Here is a 24,995-nt window from a genome sequence, read left to right as displayed (position 1 = left end):
CACCGTCACTTTGACTACTCCTGTGTTTCTTTTGGCTCCAGTTATCCTTTTGATCAATCCTGCTGTTTTTTAAAGTTGCCATAAAAACCCCATGAACTGCCACTGCAATCAAATGAAATTAAATCAATATGGCACTCTGCCTCGGTGGGGAAAATGTGGAGAATGAAAGGTAATGGGATGTAAAAAGAAAACTTAATTGAGCACAGACACAGGGATTCAGCGAACGTTAATGGGAATCAAAACAAAGGTGCAAAATCCATAAGCCAGTGTATATGTGCATGATTCAAAATGTCTGAAAAGGGAAATGTTTTCTACATAAACACTTCAAGTTTCATTTGGTTTGCGTGTTTAAGCACAATTCCTTTTTGGTGTAGAAACTATTTGCTTCCGTTTGGAATTTGGAATTTGAGGCGGCATTTGCCAAGATTAGCATTTAAGGCCTCCATCTGCCTGGTGCTTTGGGAAACACACGCACACCCAAAAACACGCACGCACACAAAGACACACAACAACACTAACCAGTCCCCAATTAAATTTTTTTTGTTTTTTGTTTTTTTTGTTTATTTTTTTTTTCATATATCTGACACCAGTCTCCAAAACGGATATACAGCTACACATATATTTATATTAGCTGTCAGGGTTTCTGGAAACAGCACAGGCAGGGAGGACCCAAATGCAGACAGATTCAGTGAAGATTCTTTAATGGTGAAAAACAGGCTTACAGGCAGATGAGATGACAAACAGGTAGGCAGGCGAGAAACAAGCTAACACATGCTGGTAGCAGGAAACACAGGGAAAACACAGGGAGACATAAGCAGACGATCCGACAAAGAACCGGTGAAAGTGGCAGGTTTGTACAGAGGCTGGGGCGATGAGGGAACTGGGTTCAGGTGTGTGAGCGTAGAGGGAAGCTCAGATTGATTGGAGATGTGGAACAGGTGAACAAGTGAAATAGTGAAAAAAAGTCCAGGGACATCTGGTGGGCGCATGAAGAATGGCAGGTCTGAAAGGGAGAACGTGGAGATGGAGGGACGTGAGCAAGGCGTTGAGACAGGGACCAAGGGGAACAAGGAGGCAGACTGTGACATTAAAGCTGTTATTTATGCTCACAGTATTAGATAAACACGTGGACATAAGCAAATAAAGCCATGTAGAGTGGGAATTGTGTATAAAATGAGATAAGATACAACCCTCCAAGAGATCCTCCTGAAGTAATTGTCATGGTGCTCCCATTACAATCTGGAAACAAATCCATTCAAAATGAAATTTCCTTTTTTTTTCTGAGACCTACACAGTCTTTTCCATTACACTAAAGTAATAAGAAAATTTTATTAATTTCATAAAGTAATAACACTCAAATAAGTGCTTGTTTCATCAGAACTTAACTCGACCACTGGCAAATATTGGATCAAGATTTTATATAGGTCTCACTCATGTTTTAGCATCAGGTTTTCAAGGTTATTAGCCATTCAAATATCTGCAGTTTTATATCATTCAAACTGATAACAAATAGCCAATTTCAGCTACAGGCGCAAAATAATGGACGATTTATAGAAAATGGTTATAGAGCTTGATTTGGTGTACAAGGCTGAGCCCTTTGTAGGAAAATGTGCTGCAACAAAGGATCTGATGGGATCTGAATCTGAGGACAGACAGGGGCGTTTGGGTGGTGGAGGGAGTATATCAGCAGACTGAGAGCGAAAAGTCTCAAATAATTTCATAATGGCCGCACTGTACACCTGCAGGATGAACCAGCCGTTTGGTTCATCCTGCAGCTGGTAACCAAACACATAACAACAACATTAGTGCTCTGCCTGACCCACCACTGTCTTCAGTAAATAGGGGTAAAGTGGATTTTATTATGCTGTAGGATGAGTTCAAATCAGAGCATTTGGTTGTTCGGTTTGCAGGTCACAGGGGTCAAAGAAAAATAAAGCAAATACACCGAAATACAAAAAAGAAAAAGAAAAAAGCATGTGGGTGAGATTTGATGCGTGTTGTGGCTGATTTTCAGAAGAGATAGCTTGGGACAGGAATGTTGTCCCTTCATCCAGGAATCTACAAATGAGGTGGACCATTTTTTTTTCAGATTGAGTCTTCCTGTATCTGTTGAGAAAATTCCAGGTTTTTAGGTAAAATTAACAATTAAAAAAAAAAAACACTGCATTTTCTGAAAAAAGCATAGTCACCAACCTGAAAACAGTGTTGTTCTTGAAAACTTGACATTGTGGAGATACATGGTTTTCACTGGACAGCAAGAATTTTTTTCTGCCCAAATGGTACCACTCCTTAAAACACATTAATTGGGCCAATTGGCTTAATACATACTACTTATTGGTATACTGGTGTTCATGTGTTCCATTTGGTTTTTGCTCATTGTTAAATAAACAGTATCATGTATTTGCTCATGAGTATAAATATCAGTGTATTAATAACTTCTCAATGTTGCAACTCTAAATCCTTCACCACCAGTGTGCAGACGTTACCCAGAATGCCAAATACAAACTCAGACCAAAATGGATGTATCGGTTTTTTGGGGGGGTTTTTGGTTTTTTTTTACATTGGTGTCTAATTACAAACAGCAGATGTACTTTTTTCACCATTTGTATCGAATCTTTGATTTCACTGTTACTGAAAAATCAAACGTGCTGAATATGATACTTCCTCCGTTTAGAGCGTTGGAACACAAACACACACGCTTACAGGCCAACACCGTGTAGTTTATGGCGATTTACTGCAATGCGTTTTGTACTTTGTAGAAAAGCTAAAATTTTCAAAGGATAGGTGGGGACAAGTGCACCATCTGCAATTACCAGTGACAGACAAAACACTCTATTTACCTGCAAACTAATGGTGATGAAAACTTGCACCCCATAATTGTGGTTCATCCAGGCTCTAAGTAATTACTTAATTGGTATTGTTCTCACACACACATGCGCACACACACGCACACACACACACACACTGCTTCACTGCTATCACACCTTCATTCACTCTATCTCTGTCTCTCTCTGCAAGTAACACACTTCCTCTTTTCTTTTGACTGAGAAGGGCATGTATAGTCACTCATTGTGATGCAGAAGCTGTAACTTGTCTTTGTGCAGCTCTCCCCCTTAAACTGATTCTCAAGGATAAAATGTACCCTACTTCTCTTGCCCCCCCCCCCCCCCCCCCCCCCAAGCGAATGCAGCAACATACCCTCGTTCTGTTTCTTTGAATGTCAGAGGGCCTGTATTGTATCACAAGGCATGAAAAGCATGAGCTAATTTCTGTATGATACCTGAGCTTAGTCTCCTAAGAGAAAGCTCTGCATTGTTGAAAGACCAGATATAAGATTCCTGTCAGTTCAAGGTCCATGTATAAAGGGACGGTAAAACATGATTAAGAAAACCGGGGGACAAAAATGAAGCAATCATGTACATTGCACAAAGATTTTGTCCTTACTGTACTTGCTAATGCCTGTATAATGCAGACTGTTGCATATCTTAAATGTGAAAAATGAATCAAGATTTTTCTCTCTGCAAAATATAAGACTATCGCTGCCACTTGCTAATAACAGCCTTTGAATTCAGAGGCTGGGAGCTGCTTTCAAAGTAAATGTGGCTAATGAGCAGTTAGCTGTCAACAGCTTACAGAGAAAAAAAGGTTTTTGTTGTACAGCATTTAATGTTTGGCGGATCATATAAATGCCTATAGACAAGGTTAATTGGCAGATGAGAGGGAACATCCTACACTGATGGCAAAGTGAAATACATATTTGTTGTGGTCATATACGCAATATGTTCCCAGGAGCAAACTCTGAATTCCCAGAAGAATGTCCTTTGTGCTGTACATGCTCTTTTTTTTTTTTGTGGTGAATCAAGATACAAAATCTGTAGAGCAACGGAATGCGGTGACTTTTACAGTTAGGCAAGCAAACATCTGTGGTCATCTTCAAAAATATTTACCATTAACTCACAGTGACACACTCCACTGACAATGCAGAATCCTGTTTTTTCCTGCCTCTTGCACCTAGAGCCCTATACCTTGGTTAACAGAAAGGAAATGATATTAATAAGAACTACAAAGCAGAGCAGAATTAAAAGGCTTGGGTATTATGTTACATGTGTAACATCTTAACGTGTATTAGAGCTTTCCTTGCAATAGGGGTTATTAATAGCTGCTCCACCAAACAGACTTACTCCTTGTCGCACGTTGACCAAGATGATTAGTAGATGATCACATTGTAATTCCCTCGATTTCTTGCTATTACTACATCTTAGCGCTCTGGAAGAAAAGACTGTTGAAGTAATTTTCTAATGCATAAGTCCAGTTTCCAAACGCATCTGTGCATGTCTAAAATAATGTGTGCATATCATAATTGATCTCAGTAAATTACATGATGAGTGCAAACAAGCATTATCAGATCCTTTATGGGACAGAACGCTGTTCTGAGATGTGAGGATAGATATCGCTTCCACTTTAGTGTCGTTATAATTGATGTCTATTTTTAGCTTTAACTGGTCAAGCACTGCTTGCCTTTCCTGTCACTACTCTGTCACTACGCCACTACGATGGGATGATGACAATTAAATTGAGAATATTTTAATGTGCAAATGTAAAATATTCCAGTTCCACAGCACCAAAGAATCTAAAGGGACAGATAACGATGTTGGTATTGTGTCATGAGAATATCTCTTTGTTTGTGTTAAGGCTACAGTCATTCAATAAAATAAAGCAAAACTAAATTGATGGCTGACTGACAATCGGTTTTTGGGGAGCTTATTTGATTTTGCATCAGCAGCCAGCTCAAGTAAATGCCCCTCGAGTAGCCGGCCAAATGATGTTTGATGAAGATGTTCTTGTTTGTGGTTTTTCAAAAAGGTAACAAGGCTAGAGGCAGTCGGTTTAACACTCACGAGTGATTCTGGAGGGCATGAGCTTCTCTTATTAAAAATATTGCGTACCTCACTGGGTTGTACTTCTATGACTTTATCCGTGAAAGGTAACCTCTTGAGCTGTGGGGAAAACTGTCCACCAACAATGTGCCAACAGAATCCTGTGTAACTTGGCCTGAGAGATCCGTGGTTAACTTGAGGAATATTTTGGAGACTTTCAAATAATTTACAGACTGAATATTCTGATCATCTCTTCCTTTACTTCCTTTAACCTGGTTCAGTGGTCTCCAACAGAGTTTTGCAGAAAATAAACTGTCCATTTAGGACAATACTGGTCGAGCTTCCTTAGCTAGGATTGAATCCAAATAAAAGAGACAATCTATTGTCTACAATACAGGACCATCTTATTCAAGATTTTCTTTAGTGTGTCCTCTTTCTTATGTGAAACCAATAAGCCATTCACATATAATAAAAACAGAGGGGGGTCTCTGCGTGTTATAGGCTGACTTGTATTGTAGGTCATAGGATTACCTTGAACTTCAACCGTCTGAAACCTTTGGGTAAAATATGAAACAAACCATTTCAATGCTGATGATTACAAACCTGACAGCTTCTGAAGCAGGAGACTCCGGTTGACATTTCATGCTTTTTGTAAGGTCAGTCATGTATAAAATGTTTGCGTGTTTGTGTAAGTTATAAGTGTCTTATAAGTGATTTTTAAAGATCCAATTGTCTTGCGGTTCCTCTTTGCCTCCAGATGGGGTTGCAGCGCTGGTGGGAACAAGAGATCCCTGTGGATGGAACAATCAACAAAGGAGAGCTCATGACGCACAACCTGACTGAGCTGATAAAGCCTGAATCTTACGAAGTGCGCCTCACCCCCATCACGCGTTTCGGAGAGGGCGACTCCACCATCCGTATCGTCACCTACAGTGGTAAGTGCTGCGTACTGCGTATTAATTCTAGGGAGGTCTTATGTGGACAACTGTCATGAGTCTACTCATCCTGTAGTTTGGAAAATAGAGCAGGGTTGGGTAAGGCGCGAGAGCAACATTCAGTTACACATGTGTTTGCACAGGTGGAAGAATTATGGCTCCAGCTGGTAATGTTATCCTTCAGCTAACTCACAAACTAACTCCAGCTCGGAAATTGTGCTGCTGCATTATGACACATGTTCATCAACACTGATGGATATCAAAAGTTCACGCTGGTATCAGCAATCATTATGATGATCACGACGATGATGTATTATGTATGATATGTGTGAGGCAGCACCAGTAAAAAGTGAACTCATTAAAATGATTTGAATTGCATCCAGCACATCCAGTCATCGGAAGGCAGCTTGAAATCAGCTTGCTGTGCTTCTTTGCCAGTTTGAGCTAAATGAATGCTGATTAACTGACAAATCATCTCCTTCCTCGTGACCTTTATTGCCCGAGTCTGGTCTATCCTGGACTGGGGCAAAGACTGATGACTTGTTTCTGTGCTTGAGAGATCATGCTGATATCAAGACATCAGATGACTCAGACATTTAGTAGTAGACTTAAACATGTAGTCCCACCAAAAAAAGCCACTCCGCTTTACCCCAGAACATTTGGCCAGATAATAAGTAGCATTAAAAAGGGTAGGTAGGGTAGGTTTTGAATCAGGACTGCAGTTATAGTGTGGCAGCCAGAATGACATCATGGAGATTACTGGGCACTGTTCAGGCCAGTGAAAATACATCAAACCACACTGTATTTCTCTGCAGAATGAAATAGCAGCTTGAAAATGGAGGTAGATTCTTCAGCCTGTGGGATGATATACTGGCTGAAACACAAAAGCTACAGTAGTATCCACAGTTGGCCCAGCAGTGCCAGTGAACAGATGCACAGGTACTTGAGATGTGCATTTTGAGAAACAAACTGGCTGACTGTTTTCTGTCTATCACTGACTGCTGAGCGCTTCCTGAGTGGTGCTGCTGCATTTGTGAATAATTCAGTTTCACTGCAGCTCATCATGACTGGTGGAAAGAGAATTGGGAAAGAGAAGAAGAAGAGAAACAGACATAAAGTTTCTCTGCTCTGTTACTTTTGTGGTGGTTTGTGATTTTGTGTGGCCTGTGCTAAACCTTGAATTCAACTGAACTGAATAAAACTGAAACCGATGAAAGTGAAGTAAAGACAATTGAGGCTAATTAAGACAGAGAGAGGCACAGAAGGGGAGATGGAGGCAGCCAAGTTGGGACTGACGAGAAAAGGGAGATACAGACGGAACAAAGTTAAAAAAAAAAAAAAAAAGGAAAGAAGAGCCAGTTCAAATCGCCTGCCCAACTAGAGACCGGACTAATTATCACTCTAGGGCCGCTCTGTTCTCCCACGCACAGCGCGTAGTGTCACTGCAGCAGGCTAACGTAGGGCTGAGCCGAATCCACTCTGCTCAGAGAGATCAGTGTCCCGTAAGACGTCCCGACTGACGTGTGAAATACAGACCGTGATCATCTCTATTATCACCTCCCTTTCATCATCCGTATGCAAGTCGTAACTCGATGGCGTCGTGGTTTCACAGGTTCATGGTGAACATAGATGAATGTGTGTGATTTTGTAATTGCTTTAGTATGTTTGTCATTTATTGTCAATAATGACAAACATGTTTTACATTCGGGCCTCAACCTATATCTGGTTATATAAATATAACGTAATATTTTAATGGGAGAAAGAGAAACCCAGTTATTCCCGTACCAAGACCTGGACCAGCGACATGTATCTACATTTAGCACTTTCATTGCGAACAGACAGACTTTTGAGACACGTTGCCGAATTTACGGCAAATGGGTATACGGTTAGACTTGGTGAAAAAAGGCACTGCTGGTTCAGGGAATACTAAAAGAATCCAAGCAGCAACACAGATTCTGCAGGAAGAACTTATCCACTCTTAGATAATGCATATACAAACATTACATCCTAGTCAAAGCAACAATACCAAGAATTTAGAGCATAAAGCGGAGGCTTGTGCGGTGGAGGGAGCTGCAGCGAAAACAATGGCTTTGACATTGGAGCTAAATACTGAGCAGATTAATAACAAGATGTTGTTATAGTGGAGTATGATTGAAAAATATTAGTCAGCTGGTAGCCAAGCAGTTGGTGAATGAGCCGGTGATTGCGCAGCATTTGTAAAGCAGATAATGCCAATCTGCTGATGCAAGGCCAACGTTAGTGAGTCCCAAATCCATACCTACACCTTTGTTTACTTAAAACCGTGAGTGAGAAACCCTGATTTTTGAGTGTGCTGTTGTCCTCTCCCACAATGCAATGCACAAAGTCAAAAGGAGGAGCCATACTAACAGATACAAAAAAAAACTAAAAGAAATTGTTGATGGTGGTTAACAGCTTTGTGAACATCTTTTTTTTGTTTTCCAACAACAAACACTGTGTATTTGTATGATTAGTATACACTGTCTACAATTAGCATGTATGTAATGTAGGAAGAAAAAGCTCTGCTGCTTGTTTGAGTTGCTCCGACTTTATACTTAGTCACTCGAGCCAAAGACATACCTGTGCAGATGGGCAGGCAGGTAGCAATGATCAGGTGTGTATACATGCCACAATGTCCCAGTTTCTTTTGGAGTCGCCCAGCTGGCGATGTCTTTTGTGTTTCCATCCACAAACATGCGAAAACAAAAATGCACTTCTCCTCACATTATTAAACTGAAAGTGTTGTTATTACTATGCACAACCCACCTACACACTGGGGCCAATATAAACAATTTAAGTAGTTATATTACACATATTTCTAATTTTGTATCTTTCAGGGGTTTTTTTCTATCCTTTATTTTCCTTTTTCTAGTTCTCATTTATAGCCTTATATTCTATTTATGATCCTTTATTGCACATGGCTGTTGTAACACTGCTATTGTATACATACATATGGGACAAATAAAACCTTTAAATCTTTAATCGAAAACATCAAGAGAATACTCTTCAAAGTACATTTAAACTCAGACTATAGCAGTCCATCACAGTTTTCATCAGTGGTCAGCACTGTTGCTTCACAGCTGTAGTTTCCTCAACAATAAAAACTATATACAGGTTATGTGTCTCCAAATAACCCTCAGGTGTGAATGTGAGTGTGTTTGTGTGTTTACCATACAATGATGAACATGGTACTTCCTGCAGTTCACTGGAGCATATAGGCTGTAGTTCCCATGACCCTAAAAATGAATGTGTGTATGGAAACAAACAACAAAACCAAATACATATAACTGTTAAGCTGTTTATTAGCTGTAAGTGTAAACATCAGTGTCCTGTTATGTCTAAAATCGAAGTAAGAGCGAGTTTTCTCATCATTGCCCAATAGATCGAGGGATCATTGTGATGCACGTAAAGCCAATAGTAGCAGTTTTTCTGTGAGTTGGCAAGAAAACACAAAAGCAGTTATAGTGTCCCCAGCTGTAGGATGAAGGATGGTTGTGTCACCAAGCTCCAACGACACTTTTTGCTGCAGTGACAAACTCAGCATCTGTTTGGCGTTCCTCATAGCACTTCTCTCTCTCTCTCTCTCTGGATTCCTCCAAGAAGGAGGATTTAATGTTTAAGCCTCCTGTCAACCCTCACAGTAAAACACCACTGCTATTTCTTAATATTCCATTTTTATTCCATTTTTATTCATCTCATAGCGACACATACGGTAAGATGCCTCTCCCAAAGTCAAATCCCACTAAATCTCACATTAATTACAGTCTTCTCCTGGTCCTGATGTTTTTCTATTGCCCTGCATACCCCATTTCCAGTCCTTAAGCTAAGCTAAGCTAAGCAGCTGCTGGCTACAGCTAGATATTTAGTGCACAGAGAACGGATTGGTATCGAACATCTAACATCGAACTCTGCAAGAAAAGTAATCTGCAACAAAGCGAATAAATGTATTTCCCAAAATGCAGAAATATTCCTTTAACATAATATTGATATTGCAGGTTATTTTTGCGCTAACTTAATTCATAACAAAATGATAAAATACCCCAAAAATATACTGAATTCTTTATTGCAGAAACAGAAACACGTGTCATGGTCATGATCAGTATTTATTTTGAATACAAGCTCATGCTGTTTGTATGTATCATGGGAATCCTTCATGGAATACAACCTGCCAACTCTTTGGTTGTGCTCTGCAAATATGTTTCGTGTATCTTTTTAGACCAGCTGCACGCTGTGATTCATGGATTGCCTCACACTCAAATAGGCTTCTTTGCTCGAGATGGTAAAATAAGTCTGTTGCATTTCCCCTTTCTTCTATCTCAGTTTGTTGTGGATGTGATCTTTTATCCTTTTATACCCAAACCACTAAGTTGCTTCCTTTTTTTTGCATCCTGTTTATATAATCACGACATAAATACATCATCACATCGCATCATTAATATCATGATATGACAAATTTTAATCACAAAGAAGATAGGAGTGACACACCCTTCTTGTCTTCTTTTTGTCTAACTGCATGTCTCACACTGACTTATTTTTTTTTTCCCACACCTTTTTCTTTGTCTCAGTTCTCTGCTTAAGATTTAAACCACAGTAAAGCTCATCCATATTGAAGTCCATTAAGGATTCAGTGGCTTGCATCAGTGTGGCATACGCTGGCTGATGCAGGAACGAGATCACACGTACTGTAGGAGATAATTGTACATGGGTTGGTTGTGTGTGGGTGTGTCCATGTGTCTGTGTGTGTTACTGCAGGACCTGTGCGGAGCAGTACATCCTGTGAATAAGAGTTTGATTGAAGGGTACAATAGTGTGATGTTGCCTGTTTAATTTTTGTCAGGGAGACATGAGGGGAGGATTGCTGAATTACATTTACCCACGCTGTTATTATTCCAACTTATGGTTGGAGCTGTGAAGCAATCACAGGGCTTTCTCAGACCGTCATGGCACCCACCCAGACCCCCTAAACATGATGGATGGGAATGTTGGAGAGCGTGGATTATATGAGGTCAGTGGGAAAAGAAAAAAAAAAAAGAAAAAGAAGCCGGGCCGCTGTTGTCTATGAGGACACTTGGCTGCAGCCATGCTTTGTAATACAGCCGCAGACCAGTGGGCAGGGAATCCTGCCAAGATGAAGTCAGTGTTTGTATCTGAAACAGCCTCTACGGACCACTGTCCTTTGACGGTCAATGAGCTCACTTTGTGTTTCAATCAAAATTAGGCAATTTGGATGGAAGGCACTCATGCATCGAGCAGCAGTTTGTTTTGTCCTCTCAGTTGGAAAAGTAGAAACCAGGAGTCAGACAGACATTCACCTAATACGTGGGTTGAGTACATGACCTGTCGTAACAGGAGTTTTCAAAGAGTTCACTTCACTCCAAGATCACTGGGACTGTTTATCTTGAGAACTATCAAAATTACATTTCATCCTTGATCATTATTTGAGGCTTCTTTGGCTGAAGGGGAAAGCGGAGTGCTGCAGTGTTAAGAAAGAAATAAGAGATAAATTTTTAAAGCTTTTGCAGCTCGCTTGAGGGCTCTTCACGCCTGTGCTTTAACAACACTGCATTCTGAGAAGAGCATTTGAGGTCTAACGTTTTCAGGGGCTACAAAAGTATTTAAAGACAGAACTGAAATTTCTGAAAAGAATGATTTATTTCAAACTGGTTGAGTAAACAACAGATCTAAGTCTCAATTTATTTTATTCCTTGTTTGTTTTCCCCACATCCAATACAGTCAACCAAATTGTAAACTAAATCATCTGTTAGTGTGTGTATGTGTGTTTTAAAGAAAGCGTGTGTATGCACAGCAGTGGTAAAGTAGCCTCTGGGCCTGCTCTGTGCTCAGCTTGATTTCCTCAGTCGGGGTAGAGACACTGCTTGAGCAGACACATTCAGCTGGACTAAGGCACAGGGAGTCAGCCTGTGCAAGCTGCAGGTAAAAAAAAAAACTGACAACGAAACATATTTTCATAATCAGAGCCTTGGAAGAAAGAGGGAGAGAGGAGGGGTCAGGATTGGGGAAGAAGTGAGGAGAGTCGTAAGAAACGGGAGGTGGAGAGGGAAAGAGCCGGCAAGCAGCGGAGGGGGTGGGGGGGTCGGTTGAAAAAATAGAATTTTGTCGGAAAACTCAGCATCCATTTCACGGGCCTGAGGCTGTAAGTTGTCATCTCAAACATTTTCCCTGCAACAGCCCGGATGATTTCCTCCCTCTCCACGGACTCTTTCATTGCAGCAGTAGCGCTCTGTGCAGTCCAGCGGTAGATTCCCCGGGAAGCATCGAGTGTTGGGATGCTGATATTTTCACAATCAGTAACATAAAAGATTATTAAAGCTTTTATACGATGAAGGTGTACAGCCAGTTCTTTCCACACTCGTGCCTCTCACTCGCAGCTAGGATTCAGCTGCAGCGTTGCAGTTCACTGAATGTTTTATATGATCCAATTGGAAATGCATTGGTTTGTTCTCTCTCTGTTTCCCTGTGTGTGTGTGTGTGTGTGTGTGTGTGTGTGTGTCTTTCTTTTCTCAACACTGCAAGTGAAGAAGGGGACAAACATGTCCATAAGCGTCACAAAAATAATCAGAAATCACTACTTGAGTTTCTGCTTTTAAAAAGACCAACTCCACTAGATCTTTGTTGCTTCCTCTCTTCAGAACATGTTTTCCTTTGTAGGAATGATTTGTTATTACTCACTTTAATTGGTTGGATTAAAATCAATTCCCCCCATGAACAGCAAGGTTTCATAAATCACAAAGCAACATAGTTTTGTGGTAAAGCTGATGTATCGCATCTATTCAGCCAGTCAGCAATCGATCATGAAAATGCCCATGAATCTTCTTGACAGGTTAAATGGTATTTACTCTGCAAAAAGTGAAGTGCCGACTAACTGGCTTGTTGCAACTCTGTGTGATACCCTTGACCTTTCTGTGTTTGCTGCGGCAGTAGCCTCTTAAATTATCAATGAGGGAAGCATTGAACCATGGTTGGGTGGACAGAATGCAAACGAAGCCTTGCACGATGTCAGTGGACTCAACTCATCAGTGTTTGATCCAAAAGTTTCCATAAAAACATTGAAAGAATCAAGGATGTTAGTGGAAAGTTATTAGCTGACACACTTGTGATTATTACTCATTTTTATGATTTATTGGCTTCTAAATGGAAGTATAAAATAGGCTTAGTGCTCTAAGTGGAAGTCACCTTGGTCAAGAACATCAGCAATGCCTGTAAATGGCAATAAAGATAAGCAGTTGCGCTATAAGCTTATTAATGTGGTCAGGCCGGTCTTCCTAATCCCTCTGTCTTTTACATTTGATAACAGGCGGGGAACGACTGCTGTCACCTTTTCCACTTCAAAATCCCAGACATCTCTTTTCTTTCTGCTTAATAATCACTGTATTGTGTGTGTGCCAGTGGATTGCTTCCCGTTTATGTATATATTTTCTATTTGCACACTGTGAAAGCAGTGGAGCTTGACGAAGATGAAGTGTACACCCTCTAATATGCTTGCAGTCTTTTAATATCACAGGACAATATTTCTCGCCATCTCATGGGCCTCATTTCGCTTCGTTTTTTACTATAATGCGACAATGAGCAAAGTTTTATGTATGTAGACTTTTATTGGCTCTACAGCAAACGGCAGATAACAGCAGGACAGAAGGTTAATAGCAACAGCTACTGTGTACATGCTTGTTTTGTAACCTGCGGTACAGCGCACAAGACAGCCAAACTGCGTCTTAAAGTGCGACAGTTCGAGTGCTTGTACAGCTGCGTGTGCATCCGTGCATGTTTCCTTTTAACAGCTGAACACCTGAGATATTCTGTATGTAATGACTGTGCTTGGCCTTTCTCTTCCACAGCTCCCATCAACCCTCATCTGAGTAAGTAATGTGAATCTCCCTTTGCATTTTCTCGTCAGTGCGAGCTTCTGTCGTAGCACGGCCTGCGAGAACAGTGGGGGAAACTTCAAGTAACTCTACATGCCGTAGAGATCTGACACTCAACATGTCACACTCGCACTGGAGGATCTCTCTCTAAGTGGTGCTAAATGAAGTATGATAAATAAGACGTCCTTGTAGGAATTGAGAGTAAACCTGCATCAGGCTGTCTGACATGTTGAGAGCGTTAAATCTCTGCAGGACACTGTGCAGTTTGGATGCTGTGTTTGCACGGGATATGTGGTTTTGTGTATGTCTTGTGAGTACACTTGCACGCTCTGTGTTTTGTGAGCATTACTTATGCATGCATCTGTGCCGTATGTGTTTATATTCTTGAATGTTTAGTCCCATTTATGACGCATTTCATTGTTGAAACTTTACAAATTCACATTATTCACGTCTTGAGAGTCCACACTTAATCATGTTTGCTGTGCTGCAGTGTGCTGCTGTGTATTGTGGTTTATTTATTTATATAGGTATATATTTTGGTGGGTGTTCACACAAACATTGCCAACATAATAACAAACATCCTAATCACCAACATCATTATCCAAATCCCTGAAGGAAACCGTCTTACCTGCACGCCTCCTCTTCCTCCCTCCTTCCTCTGACTATCCTCCGAATCCTCCCATCTCTCCCGGGTGCAGAAGGCGAAAACATTTAGTTTAGCTCACAGTGGATGGGGGGCGTCAGTGTCTAGCGCCAGGAGCTAGACCTCCATTTAAATCTGCATGCCTATGAAGAGAAGAGTCAAGAGTGCCCGCAACCTGGCCCCTTCCTCGACTCTCCCACTCCAGCCCCTCTTTCTCTCCTGCTCTCACTTTCTATCTCTTTCTCTTCCCCTCTGTGCCTCGCAGCACCACTGCCCTCCTCCATCCCTCGGCCCATCCACCCACTCCCTACCTCTGTCTATGTTACCTCCATTACCTGAGTAAAAGCTGCAGATTCTGCTCCTCTCAAGGTCACCACTCCAAACTGCTCCCAGCTACGTTTTAATAAATCAATGAATATTTATCAGAACACATGCCTGCATCCTGAATCTAAATGCTCCTTTTTACTATCTCTTTGAGGACACTGCTCAGCAGCAGCATGTCCTCTGGTTAGGTGTTTTGCTTTGTTTGTTACATGAATTAAATAGAGGTTTTGACATTGTTGATCCTGCCTCTACCCCTTAATTAAAGTGAGTGGGTTGTTCCCCACGCGTGCGATTTCTGACTATTCATTAGTATATTAACTGTTAGACATTCCCCTACATGCGACCCATCATAACCTCATGCTGGAGTAACAATTACTCTTTTTTTTTCTCGGAGGGTGACAGACCCACATTTTCATTCCTTCTCTGCACACTCCAGTAGTTTAAAAATTGCTGTCAAAGGGGCGTGGAGAGCAACAGAGGAGAAGGGAGGGCGAAGGGGAGAGAAGGAACTGTGTGTGTGTGAGGGGGGGGGCACCCAATATCTCTACCCGCACACCCACTACAGAGAAGATGGAGAGTGATGGAGAAGGAGGAAGGCAGAGTCAATTTTGAAAAACTGATTATATAAAGTCTTAATAGTGAGATACTACAAAACATCCAAGGAAAGTCACCTCATTTTTACTTTCTAACAGTTATTCGAAATTATTAGCCGTTCAGCAGACTCACTTTTCATGCAGGTAGTACTTCTACAATGGCAAGCAACATCTAGAAAATCCATTAATACCTTTGAAAAATCATGATTTAGTGTTTCTAACCTCTTTCACATGAGATTTGTGTTGAATTTAATATTATTTACTGAGGCAGTGTGTGTGAGTGTGTGTTTATTGAATGCTATCCATCATGATTCAGTAGTGGCCTGTCATGGTATAGCCTCTAATAACCAGTTTCGATACTCACACAAACACACACTGCTGTTGGGTGTTTCCAGAGTGCAGCACACTGTCTGTACTACTACTGAACCAAACTGCATGTGGTAGTTCTGGAAAGACCAAACACACTCAATGACGCCTCCACTACAGTCGGCGAGAGATCACATCTTAATTAAAAAAATTCTGCTCACCAGATCATATGGTGTAATTAGGACTGGGCTGTTGTATATCCCCCCCTGAGACATACACACACATACACACCCCAGGAAATCTCATAAATATACAGGAGGTGTCACAGCGCTCACATACTGAGCTGTAGCTTCTAGGCTTTGTATAACTTTTTTTTTGTAATGATGTGAATGTAAGAGTGGAGTTCTGCTCTGTCGCTCACTAGGAGAGTTCCACTGCAGCTTTGAGGAGGAGCCCATCTGCATGTTCACCCAGGACAAGAATGATGATTTTGATTGGACGCGGCACAGTGCTGCCACCCGCGACACCAAGTATACACCCAACACGGGGCCTAGTGGTGATCGCAGTGGTTCCAAGCAGGGTAAGTATTCCTAAAAGTCTAACTGATCAGTGACTGTTCAATCACTGCATCACTTCCAGGGCAAGGCAGCTTATTGTTAGCTTGCTAATGTATGTTTTGTGTTTACAACAGTCCAGTCATGTGTCAGATGAGAAATTGGAAACTCTTAATTACCAGTAGTGTGAATATGTTTGTATATGTGTTACACTTGTTCCCTGCTTTTGCTCAACACATGCTGGAATAGAATTCAATTTCCCATGACACTGAGCATCAATATGTATGTATAAAGAATAGATCCATAGATAGATACTTGTAATATACTGGTGCATAAAAAAAGCTAATTAGATACACGAGTCACCGACCATCTTGACCAATTTCATTTCTCAGATGGGGATTTATGTATAAATGTGATCACTCATATTGAAAAATTACACACAAACAGGAAAAAACACACTTGGTGTAAGAGATAATTGAAAACACTGCACCTGCTCATTGGATTGGAAAGAATTTGGTTGAATGCACACATTCAAATGGACACCACTCTGTTATTTCGTGTGTAATCCATGCATAAATACAGGATCTCCCACAGCGCGCACACAGACAGTGTAATTATCATGTTATTGCTAAATGACGTAGCAAGACATAAAATTAGTAACATTGCATCTTGATTATGTCATACCTTGATTTGTAAACATACTTTTTGAAATGTTGAAATAAGTTGGAAAGATTCGAGTGTTCCCAACTGTATAATAGATGATTTCAGCTGCACTCATTGTGTCACCAGTGGCTTGATGCAGCACAATCTCACACTGAGCAGCCTTGACCATTTATAATCAAAATGATCTTGTACCTGAGTCTCTGTCGCTGTTTCCGTGGGTGAAACAAGAGCAACCTGCACAGTACTTAGTATTCATTATGTTACTTACATGTTCAGGTATTTCATATTCAAGAACTTAAACAGCAAATTAACAAAATTGGATTTGTAGGAATCCATCTAAGGATTCATATAAAATCCTTGGATGGAAGTTATCTGTGGTGGAAGAGAAGTGCCTATTATGGTGCTGTGGCACCAGCAGCAGCTGATGCAGTAAATAATGCATTGGCTTTAATCACCTAATGGTTTCAAAATGTCCAGCATTTCATTACCGGCCCCATTCCTCTTTGCGTATAATTATCTGATATGAGATTCAACTGAGGGAGATATTCCATTTGATTTTGGCTGGAGGGGCGTGGAGCCGCTCACGAGCTACCTTCCCTGCGCCTGTGGCTGGGCAGAGATAGGCTTCAGATTGTGTGGCTCAGGCACAATCAGAGGACTGTTTGACTCACTGCCATCACGGTTGCTGTCCACGACTGTCAGACCAAGGGAGCATAAATGTAACCCCATTGTTATCATCTCGATTTGCCCCTGGTTATTGCTATTAGTAAAAGGAGAACTGTCCTTCATAGACGGCCCTGCTCCTTATCTCTGATACGGAAGGTTTCATTTCCATCATCCTATCACAGGCTGGCTGAAAAAGCAGCTGAGCATGACCAAGGATGCCCCGCTTTTACTCAGTGTTTAGAGTGAAGGCAGTGAGAAAGTAGTTATAGGATTCTGAAAACTGCATCCTTATTTTTCAGGGTGTGTCCGCTGTTTGTGCAGTTTCCCAGTGAGGCACAATGACTGTCATGTGTCCTAAAACATAGCCATGAGGCAAATTCAGATTTACATATACTGTACTACATACATAATCTATAACCAGGTTAATAGCCAGTGTCTGGGAATGTGGCCTTGGTAAAAACTGTTAACCAAACTGCCTGTTTAACCTTTGTGCGCATGGTTTTAACGTCCAATGATTATTATTACAAATTCAGGGTTTATCTCCAGATGAAGTGGTCTAGACCACTTATATTTCTTTATTTGGTGAGTGCACTCATAACATAACTAATACAAATGATGACTAAAACTACAAAACAAGGCATAAGTTTTGTAGATTCTAATGAACCAGAATTATACTTTAATTGTTGCTCTTCCTGGGAAACTATAGCAGCTTAAGGTAAAGGGAGTTGCTTCTTTTAGAATCTGAATAGTGTGTTGCATTTTAGGTTTTATATGAATTTCACCCATTAGTAAATCCTGCTTGCAGTAGCTTCCTGCACATATACACCTATCACCGCATGCGTCCCTGTGTTTCAAGGTTTCTACATGTACATCGAGACATCCAGGCCGCGGAAGGAAGGGGACCAGGCGCGGCTTGTAAGTCCGTTTTTCAACGTAGCACCTAAAAACCCTTACGGTATCACCAACCCACCTGCCTACTGCTTCAGCTTCTTCTACCACATGTATGGAAAACACATAGGTAAGATACTCTCCTCGCACGCTTCATTGTCCTCAGCTCGTATAAGAAACATCTGTGTTGCTCTTTGAAGTAATCTGTGGAGAGGATCCTCTTAATTAAATTCATTGCGCAACAGTTCATTGAAATAGATGAAGAATGAATAATTACTCTCATCCCTTTAAAGAATCTGTCACTGTTCTGTCCTTTGGTTGCTTAAGCAGCAGAAGCATCTTCAAGTGAAACTCAAATTGCTTTGGCAATGCTCCGCTAAATGAATGGGATACGTTCTTATCTGTGTGGAACTAAACAGTCAATGAGGAAACACCACAAATTTTATTTACAAAAAAAAAAGTCATCATCAAGCATCTGTGGGGCATCACAGTGGCTTTGAAATATAAATTGAGAGATGAGATTCTTGAAATTGCTGTCCGCCACCTACGTGTTTCCAAGTGGGGTTTTTCTGTTTTTTGTGTGTGTGTGAAAGAATAGTTTGCGAGACAGGAAACACAGGAGTCACGCTGTGGTGAAAAACAGGAAAAGCAGCGGCACTTTTTCCTATAAGCAACAGAATTTCAGTCATTACCAGAGACTTTTTCTCCACGGTGGCTGCATTTGGGAGTTTTGTGCTTTCATGCTAAAATTTTGTAAATGCAGCTGTTGGATGTTTCAAGCAAGCAATATCTCATTTTTGCAACAAACCCCTACAAAGGTGTGTACATAAATCCTGGGCATTAGCTCTTACATTCTCTCTGTGAATGTAGATAACAAACTTGTATGGCCCATTTGAAGATGGCAGAGCGACTGAAGGAGAGCACTCTGAGGCTTGCATCTGACTCCTTGGGCTTCCTTCACCAGGGACCCAATCAGCCGACCACAAGCACTCCTGCCTGAGTGCATGCTGTTTGTTGTGCTGGTGTGTTTGTGAATTTGGGAGTGGTGAGCGAGATTGGATCTCGAGCACAAAAACTACAGGCTCACACAATGTTAAGGGGCCACTAGTGAAGATTTCTCTGCCTCAGCTGCGCCCTATTATCATTAGCTACTGCAAAGGTCCAGAAGCCACGTGAGAGGGCACCTCTGGGTGGGGTTGCAGGGTCAGCTTGCTTATCTTGGGGGCCTGGATGCTGTTAAGAGAGCAGTTTGTTTTCAAAGCACTGTAGAAAGTATTTACAGTAATAGGAAGAAAGTAATTCTAGATTTTATTAGAACAAGGTTTGTCCTGTTTTACGTGATCCTGTCAGCGTTTAGATAACGCAACGTTTTAAGAGCTCTGGTCAGTTCTGGTATGGAGGCCTACACATACAGAAATTAATGAACCCAGTTTAATCCACTTGAATGTCTCTCAAACCGCTGCAGCTCCCACACTGTCCTTTATAGTTGTATTCATGCATGAGTCATCAACTGTCCAGTATCAATGCAGCATTGTGTGTTATTGAATCATTCCCTGGACTGTTTATCACTTGTTATTGCCCAACCCACCAGATGTCCCCCTTTTTATCTACCATGGGCACCGTTCTCAATCGCAGATGTGTTGTGTCATGGACCATCACCTTTGAGATTTTCGCCCCAAAAAAAGCTCAGCGACCCCTTTAAAAATATTACTTTAACTAATATATGTTTTAGTGCACAAAAAGATAAATACAAGATTGAAAGAAACAGATTTTTAAAAAGACAGAAAGAAAAAGAGAGCCCCGATAGTAAATAAACCAAAGAGAGGCGACAAGCAGTTGTACTTTTGGAGTGTTCAACCTGAACTTGACATTCAGTAAACTGTGAAATCACCACAGGCTGGCAACCGCACTCTTCTCTCTTTCAACGGCATGTTTACAGTGAACATTTGGCTGCATTTACCTCAGTATTCTAGTGAGACATCGCTGGTATGAGCACAGTCTCCACCCTTCCACCTGCTCCACTCTGAGCCTCTGCTGGACCTGCTGCTCCAACTTCAACCACTCAGCTTTCCCTCCTCTTCCTTCTCTCTGGCTTTTAACGCACCGTCTAATATATTATTTTGCTTTGTTTTCTTTTGTGAATCTTATGTCATTCACCACGAGTTCAATTTTTTTTATTCCTCTTTTGAAGTTTGTTTAACGACTCTTTATTTGCATTAATAATATAAAAAAGGCTTACAGATCGCTCCATTGAGTAATAAACTATTTTTCTCATTTGGAGATAAACCTTAATAAGTTTTACTTATTTCATTAGTGAGAATTTTTATGCAGCATTACATTTTATTTTTTTTGACATGAGCTTGCCCTGGTGACGTCGCCTGGTTATTCAGTGTAATCCACAAATGCCACTGTGAATACTTCGAACTTAAACTGTGAATACTTTGATTCTTATGAGTAGCTAGAACACTGTTTCTGGAAAATGTAAATAGTAAAATTGTTTTTTTTTCTCTCTCTCTCTCTCTCTCTCTCTCTCTCTCTCTCTCTCTCTCTCTCTCTACCTGAGGCATCACAAACAAAAGTTCAGTATAGCGGTCTTGGCAGATAACTCAAGCGCAAATATCTTTAAAACGCTGCAAAACTCTTTGCACAGCTACACATAAGCAGGGATGAGTGAGAAAATCTGCTTTCAGTAACATGGGTGATCTGACCCTTTAACACCAAGTCGACAACAGGACACCACAAGGGCTGAAATTAAGCCAAGCTACTTTTCAGCTCTCCTCAGTGGAGAGGCCGAGTGGAAGTGTCCAGGTGGGGGGGACGGACCAAACATCTGGAGAGGTGGAGAGAATGTAAGGATAGAGGTGTTTGAGGGCTACTCAGCAGGGAGATGAGAGCTCCTCCGGCTCCCTGCCGAGGTTGAGTAGGCCATGACATTTCCAATTTGCTCAAATTGATCGCCAGCCAGACCCTCTCTTCTCTGCCCTCCCCGTCTGTGGTGAAGCCCATGCCCAGACTGTGGCGTGTTATGATGAATGGGCTAAATGTCAAGGACTTGAAACCCAGCTCAGATCCTCTATAGCTACGCTCCATTTAGTATTCTGCCTCGCCAGCCGTGAAAGAAATTTGCCCCCAAGCTCAGGAATGCTGGTTTGTGATTTTTTCTGCCCAGATAATGAATGTTTATGACAAATGCTCCAAATAATGTATGTTCACATGTAGTGTATTATTTTTTTCTCATCACACAGAAACTTTGTTGTTTTAAGCAGTTGAGGGTTTTTCATATTTAGAGCTGTGAGTCACAAAGCCATCAAATGTGGCACGGCTCCATCTTGAAACGCTGGGAGTTTGATGCTCTCTGGGACTGCGCTGTTGAGGTGAGTCACAGTCAAGTTGTGGCACGGCAGCGCTAAAGGCCAGAATCAGTCGATAAGGAGTCTCGCCTACACACTGATGAAAACAGTGGCACAGGCTCAAAGAAACTCCTCCGTAGTTAGCTAGCGGGGGGATACCTGAGACAAGGTCACACTTAATTACTGAAGCGCACATCAAAGTTTGCCTTTGGAGCCCGTGTCGCATTTGTTTATAGGATTAAGGCTCCAGCAAAGCACACCAAGCAAGTCTGTTTTAAGCCTGACCTTCTGAGAAGCAATGGAGTCATCCTTTCATTAGCAAGGAGGGTGGTACCGCACCTCAGTCCCCCTCTCTCTCTCTCGTGCTCACCACATAATTGAAAATTTCCAGTAGCTATTTCTCACTTTTCACTAGACTCACATCTTTCTCTTCTCAGATCTTTTTAAATTTCACAAGTGTCTGCCACAGGTATTTCTTTAAGAAAAAAAAAAAAAGAAAGGTACTCCAAAGAATAAACAGCATATGCCTTTGCTCGGGATGTGATGACACTGACATAACCACCTACATCGCAATGAGTTCAAAGAAAATGTAAGCCAGCCAGCTCAGCAAGAATCCTCCTACATCCTAAACACTTCAGTGGTAGATGAAACCGCAGGTCATGTTCTGTACAAGAGCTCATCTCTCACTGGAGATTGTGCTGTCGTTGGGGAAAGCATATACTGCGCTGATGAGAGAATATGAACAGGGACATACAGTATGGCAGTCCCTCGTTTCAGCGCGAAGATGTTTTTTTTTTTTTTTTTTTTTTGAAGGGAGCCGTACAGTAATGAGGCACCACGCTGAGGCAAAGATGCATCAGAAGCAAGGTTGCAGTCCTAGACGCTGCTGTGTCTGCTCATCAGCTGTGTCAATGCCAAGGTGCTGCTTTCCATACTTGTGAAATTCACTTGACTTCAGAGCAGTGGTCCTACTGAGCTGCACTATGGTGTCAGTGTCAATAAAGTGGTTTGGGTCCTTGGATGCTGCTCCTTCTGGCCCACCGCTAAAGGACCGCTCTCTCTCTCTCTCCCACACACAGTCCTGCTGCATGGCAAATAGAAAAAAACGAACACAATCGGTGTGTTTGGAGAGGAGGGTAAAGTGGTTGCACTCGGTGTCATCATCTGACAGTTTTATATCAAAGCCCAGGGCCAGACAAGAAGAGAGTCTTCAATTCAGACCTGGTATATAGTCTATTCTGTCTCAATAAGAGACTGTATTTCTGTGTTATTGTAAGGGGTTATATATGAATTCAGTTGAAATGGATTTGTCATATTGCAATTTCAAATGCAGAGTTGGTTTGAGTGGAGACATCCAGTAGTTTCTCCGGTGCAGCTTTCGCGGACATGCAGGGGAAATGATAGAGGAAGCTGGGCTGGGCAGAAATGAAAGTTTGAAACTAACAGTAAATTGGAAAGAACAGGAAAAGTATTTACACTCAACAAAAATTCTCATCACACTTGCCCATTAGTGATAATTGATTTGGATTATCACGAGCTAAAGAATAATTTATCATCACTTATAGAACCACAGTTTAATAAATGTATCAATTCATAAGACCTGAGTTTAACCTTTGCTACTGGTTGGCTCCGCTCTGAATGCAGAAGAATACATAAATCTGAAATGCAGGAGACAGAGGTGAATATTAAACTTAAAAGTCCGGATCCAATCTCACTTGCAGTTTTACCCTGGAGTTCACAGTCCAATGCCCCCCCCCTCACCCCCCTCGCCCCCCCCCCCCCCCCCCCCCCCCCCTACTGTGTGTGGATGGTTGGGTGGTATATTATATTAATTGTCGTTTTGTACTCACTTTTAAACTAAATAGACCAGTTAGATCCAGATTTCCCAACCGTCTTTGCTCCACAGACTGTTTTTATACTTACACAAGCAAGAGCCAAACAAGAGAAGGAGTGGGCAAGCATAAAAGTAAAACCGAAAATATTTTGTTTGTATTTCACTGTTGTTTAAAGTTTAAATCTAACAAAATACACGCTAATGAACAAAGAACAGCCGACCTACTGATACAGGCCTCAGTCAGTGAGACTGCATGAAGTGCAAAAGTGTTTGCCAGTGATCAAAGAACCTACATGACCAAATCTAGTACAAGCATTAAATTATTTGGAATGAAGCATGGAGGAAAAGGCATGCCTTATCTGGATAAAAGTAACATAAAAATATTGCTTTCCAAGTAACATTTCAGCACCAAATGAGGACTGGTCCAAAGCATTACATGTCCTTTGCAGGTTGTCATAGAGTAAGCCCAAATTAAACAGTTCAAAGTTATTAACATAACTGCCAGCAGCTATAAAGTGCAATAGAATATGAACTGGAAAATGGAAACTTTCAGAAAAAACTTGACAGTAGTCCACAAAACAAATATTTGTAGTGTGTCTGGGAAATTTGCCTTCCACGCAAATCCGTCTCACCCATTTCCACATACAAAAGAGCGCTGAGAGGTAGTGACAACAGACTGGTTACCTTGAGTACTGTTGACCTACTTTAGTTAAATAGCGATGTATTGTTGAAAGCGCAGCAGGGAGGAATGAGTGCACAAAGTTTAAGGTAATTACCACAAAAATAGTTTATAAAATGACAGTATACAATTATTATTATTCAGCTTTGTGTTCAGTAGGAAATGTTCCATGGTTCGGTACAGGCCTGCAGCTCCGGGTTTGAGACAACTGAGATAGATATTGCCAAGACATTTATATATATTTATTTGGAGCATGTGTGCGTGTGTGTGTGTTTGTGTGTGTGTGTGTGATCACTGACCTGTATATGTCTCTCCTCTTCATGCAGGAACTCTGAATGCCTTCCTGAAGCAGAAGGGCCAAACGACCTCCGAGGGTCCTGTGTGGTCGCTAAGTGGTAACCAAGGTGACCGCTGGAAGCAGGTCAAAGTAAGCATCCATCCGACAGCGTCCTTCCAGGTGAGACCAAAAAACTTAATCAATCCAATACCTAGCAGCATTCCCCCTGTTGCCTTTTATTTTCCTCTCCGTCTGTGTTTGTACGGTGAAATATTAGTTTCCTTGCGGCCTGCATATTGATGTAGCACTTCACAAGCCTCATATTAAGCAGAGAAGTGGACGGCATCCATAGACATTGTTTGCCATAGAGAAAGCAATATCACTCACGGTTTGCCATCAGGAAGCCTAATCTTTGTGAGTAGCGAATATAGGACTTCAATATTCTCCATCATTTTTATTTTTTCTCCATCATTTTTACGGCTATAGTTGTGGAAAGTAATTATGGTTT

The 24,995-nt window shown here is 41.3% G+C and overlaps 1 protein-coding gene across 2 annotated transcripts in view; it reads left to right on the top strand.

Moving 5' to 3' along the window:
- LOC130187502 (MAM domain-containing glycosylphosphatidylinositol anchor protein 2-like) overlaps positions 1 to 24,995 on the top strand; it is a 173,370-nt gene that overhangs the window by 139,162 nt on the left and 9,213 nt on the right. For both annotated transcript variants that reach the window (XM_056405174.1, XM_056405173.1), the window contains exons 12-16: positions 5,635 to 5,812; positions 13,684 to 13,704; positions 16,001 to 16,156; positions 18,316 to 18,477; positions 24,537 to 24,667. In XM_056405174.1, the coding sequence (XP_056261149.1) occupies positions 5,635 to 5,812; positions 13,684 to 13,704; positions 16,001 to 16,156; positions 18,316 to 18,477; positions 24,537 to 24,667 (648 nt within the window). The remainder of the gene's footprint in view (positions 1 to 5,634; positions 5,813 to 13,683; positions 13,705 to 16,000; positions 16,157 to 18,315; positions 18,478 to 24,536; positions 24,668 to 24,995) is intronic.

The sequence above is a fragment of the Seriola aureovittata genome, chromosome 19 (assembly GCF_021018895.1).
Source record: "Seriola aureovittata isolate HTS-2021-v1 ecotype China chromosome 19, ASM2101889v1, whole genome shotgun sequence".
In the NCBI taxonomy this organism is placed as follows: domain Eukaryota; kingdom Metazoa; phylum Chordata; class Actinopteri; order Carangiformes; family Carangidae; genus Seriola; species Seriola aureovittata.
This window is presented reverse-complemented; position numbering and strand designations above follow the sequence as displayed.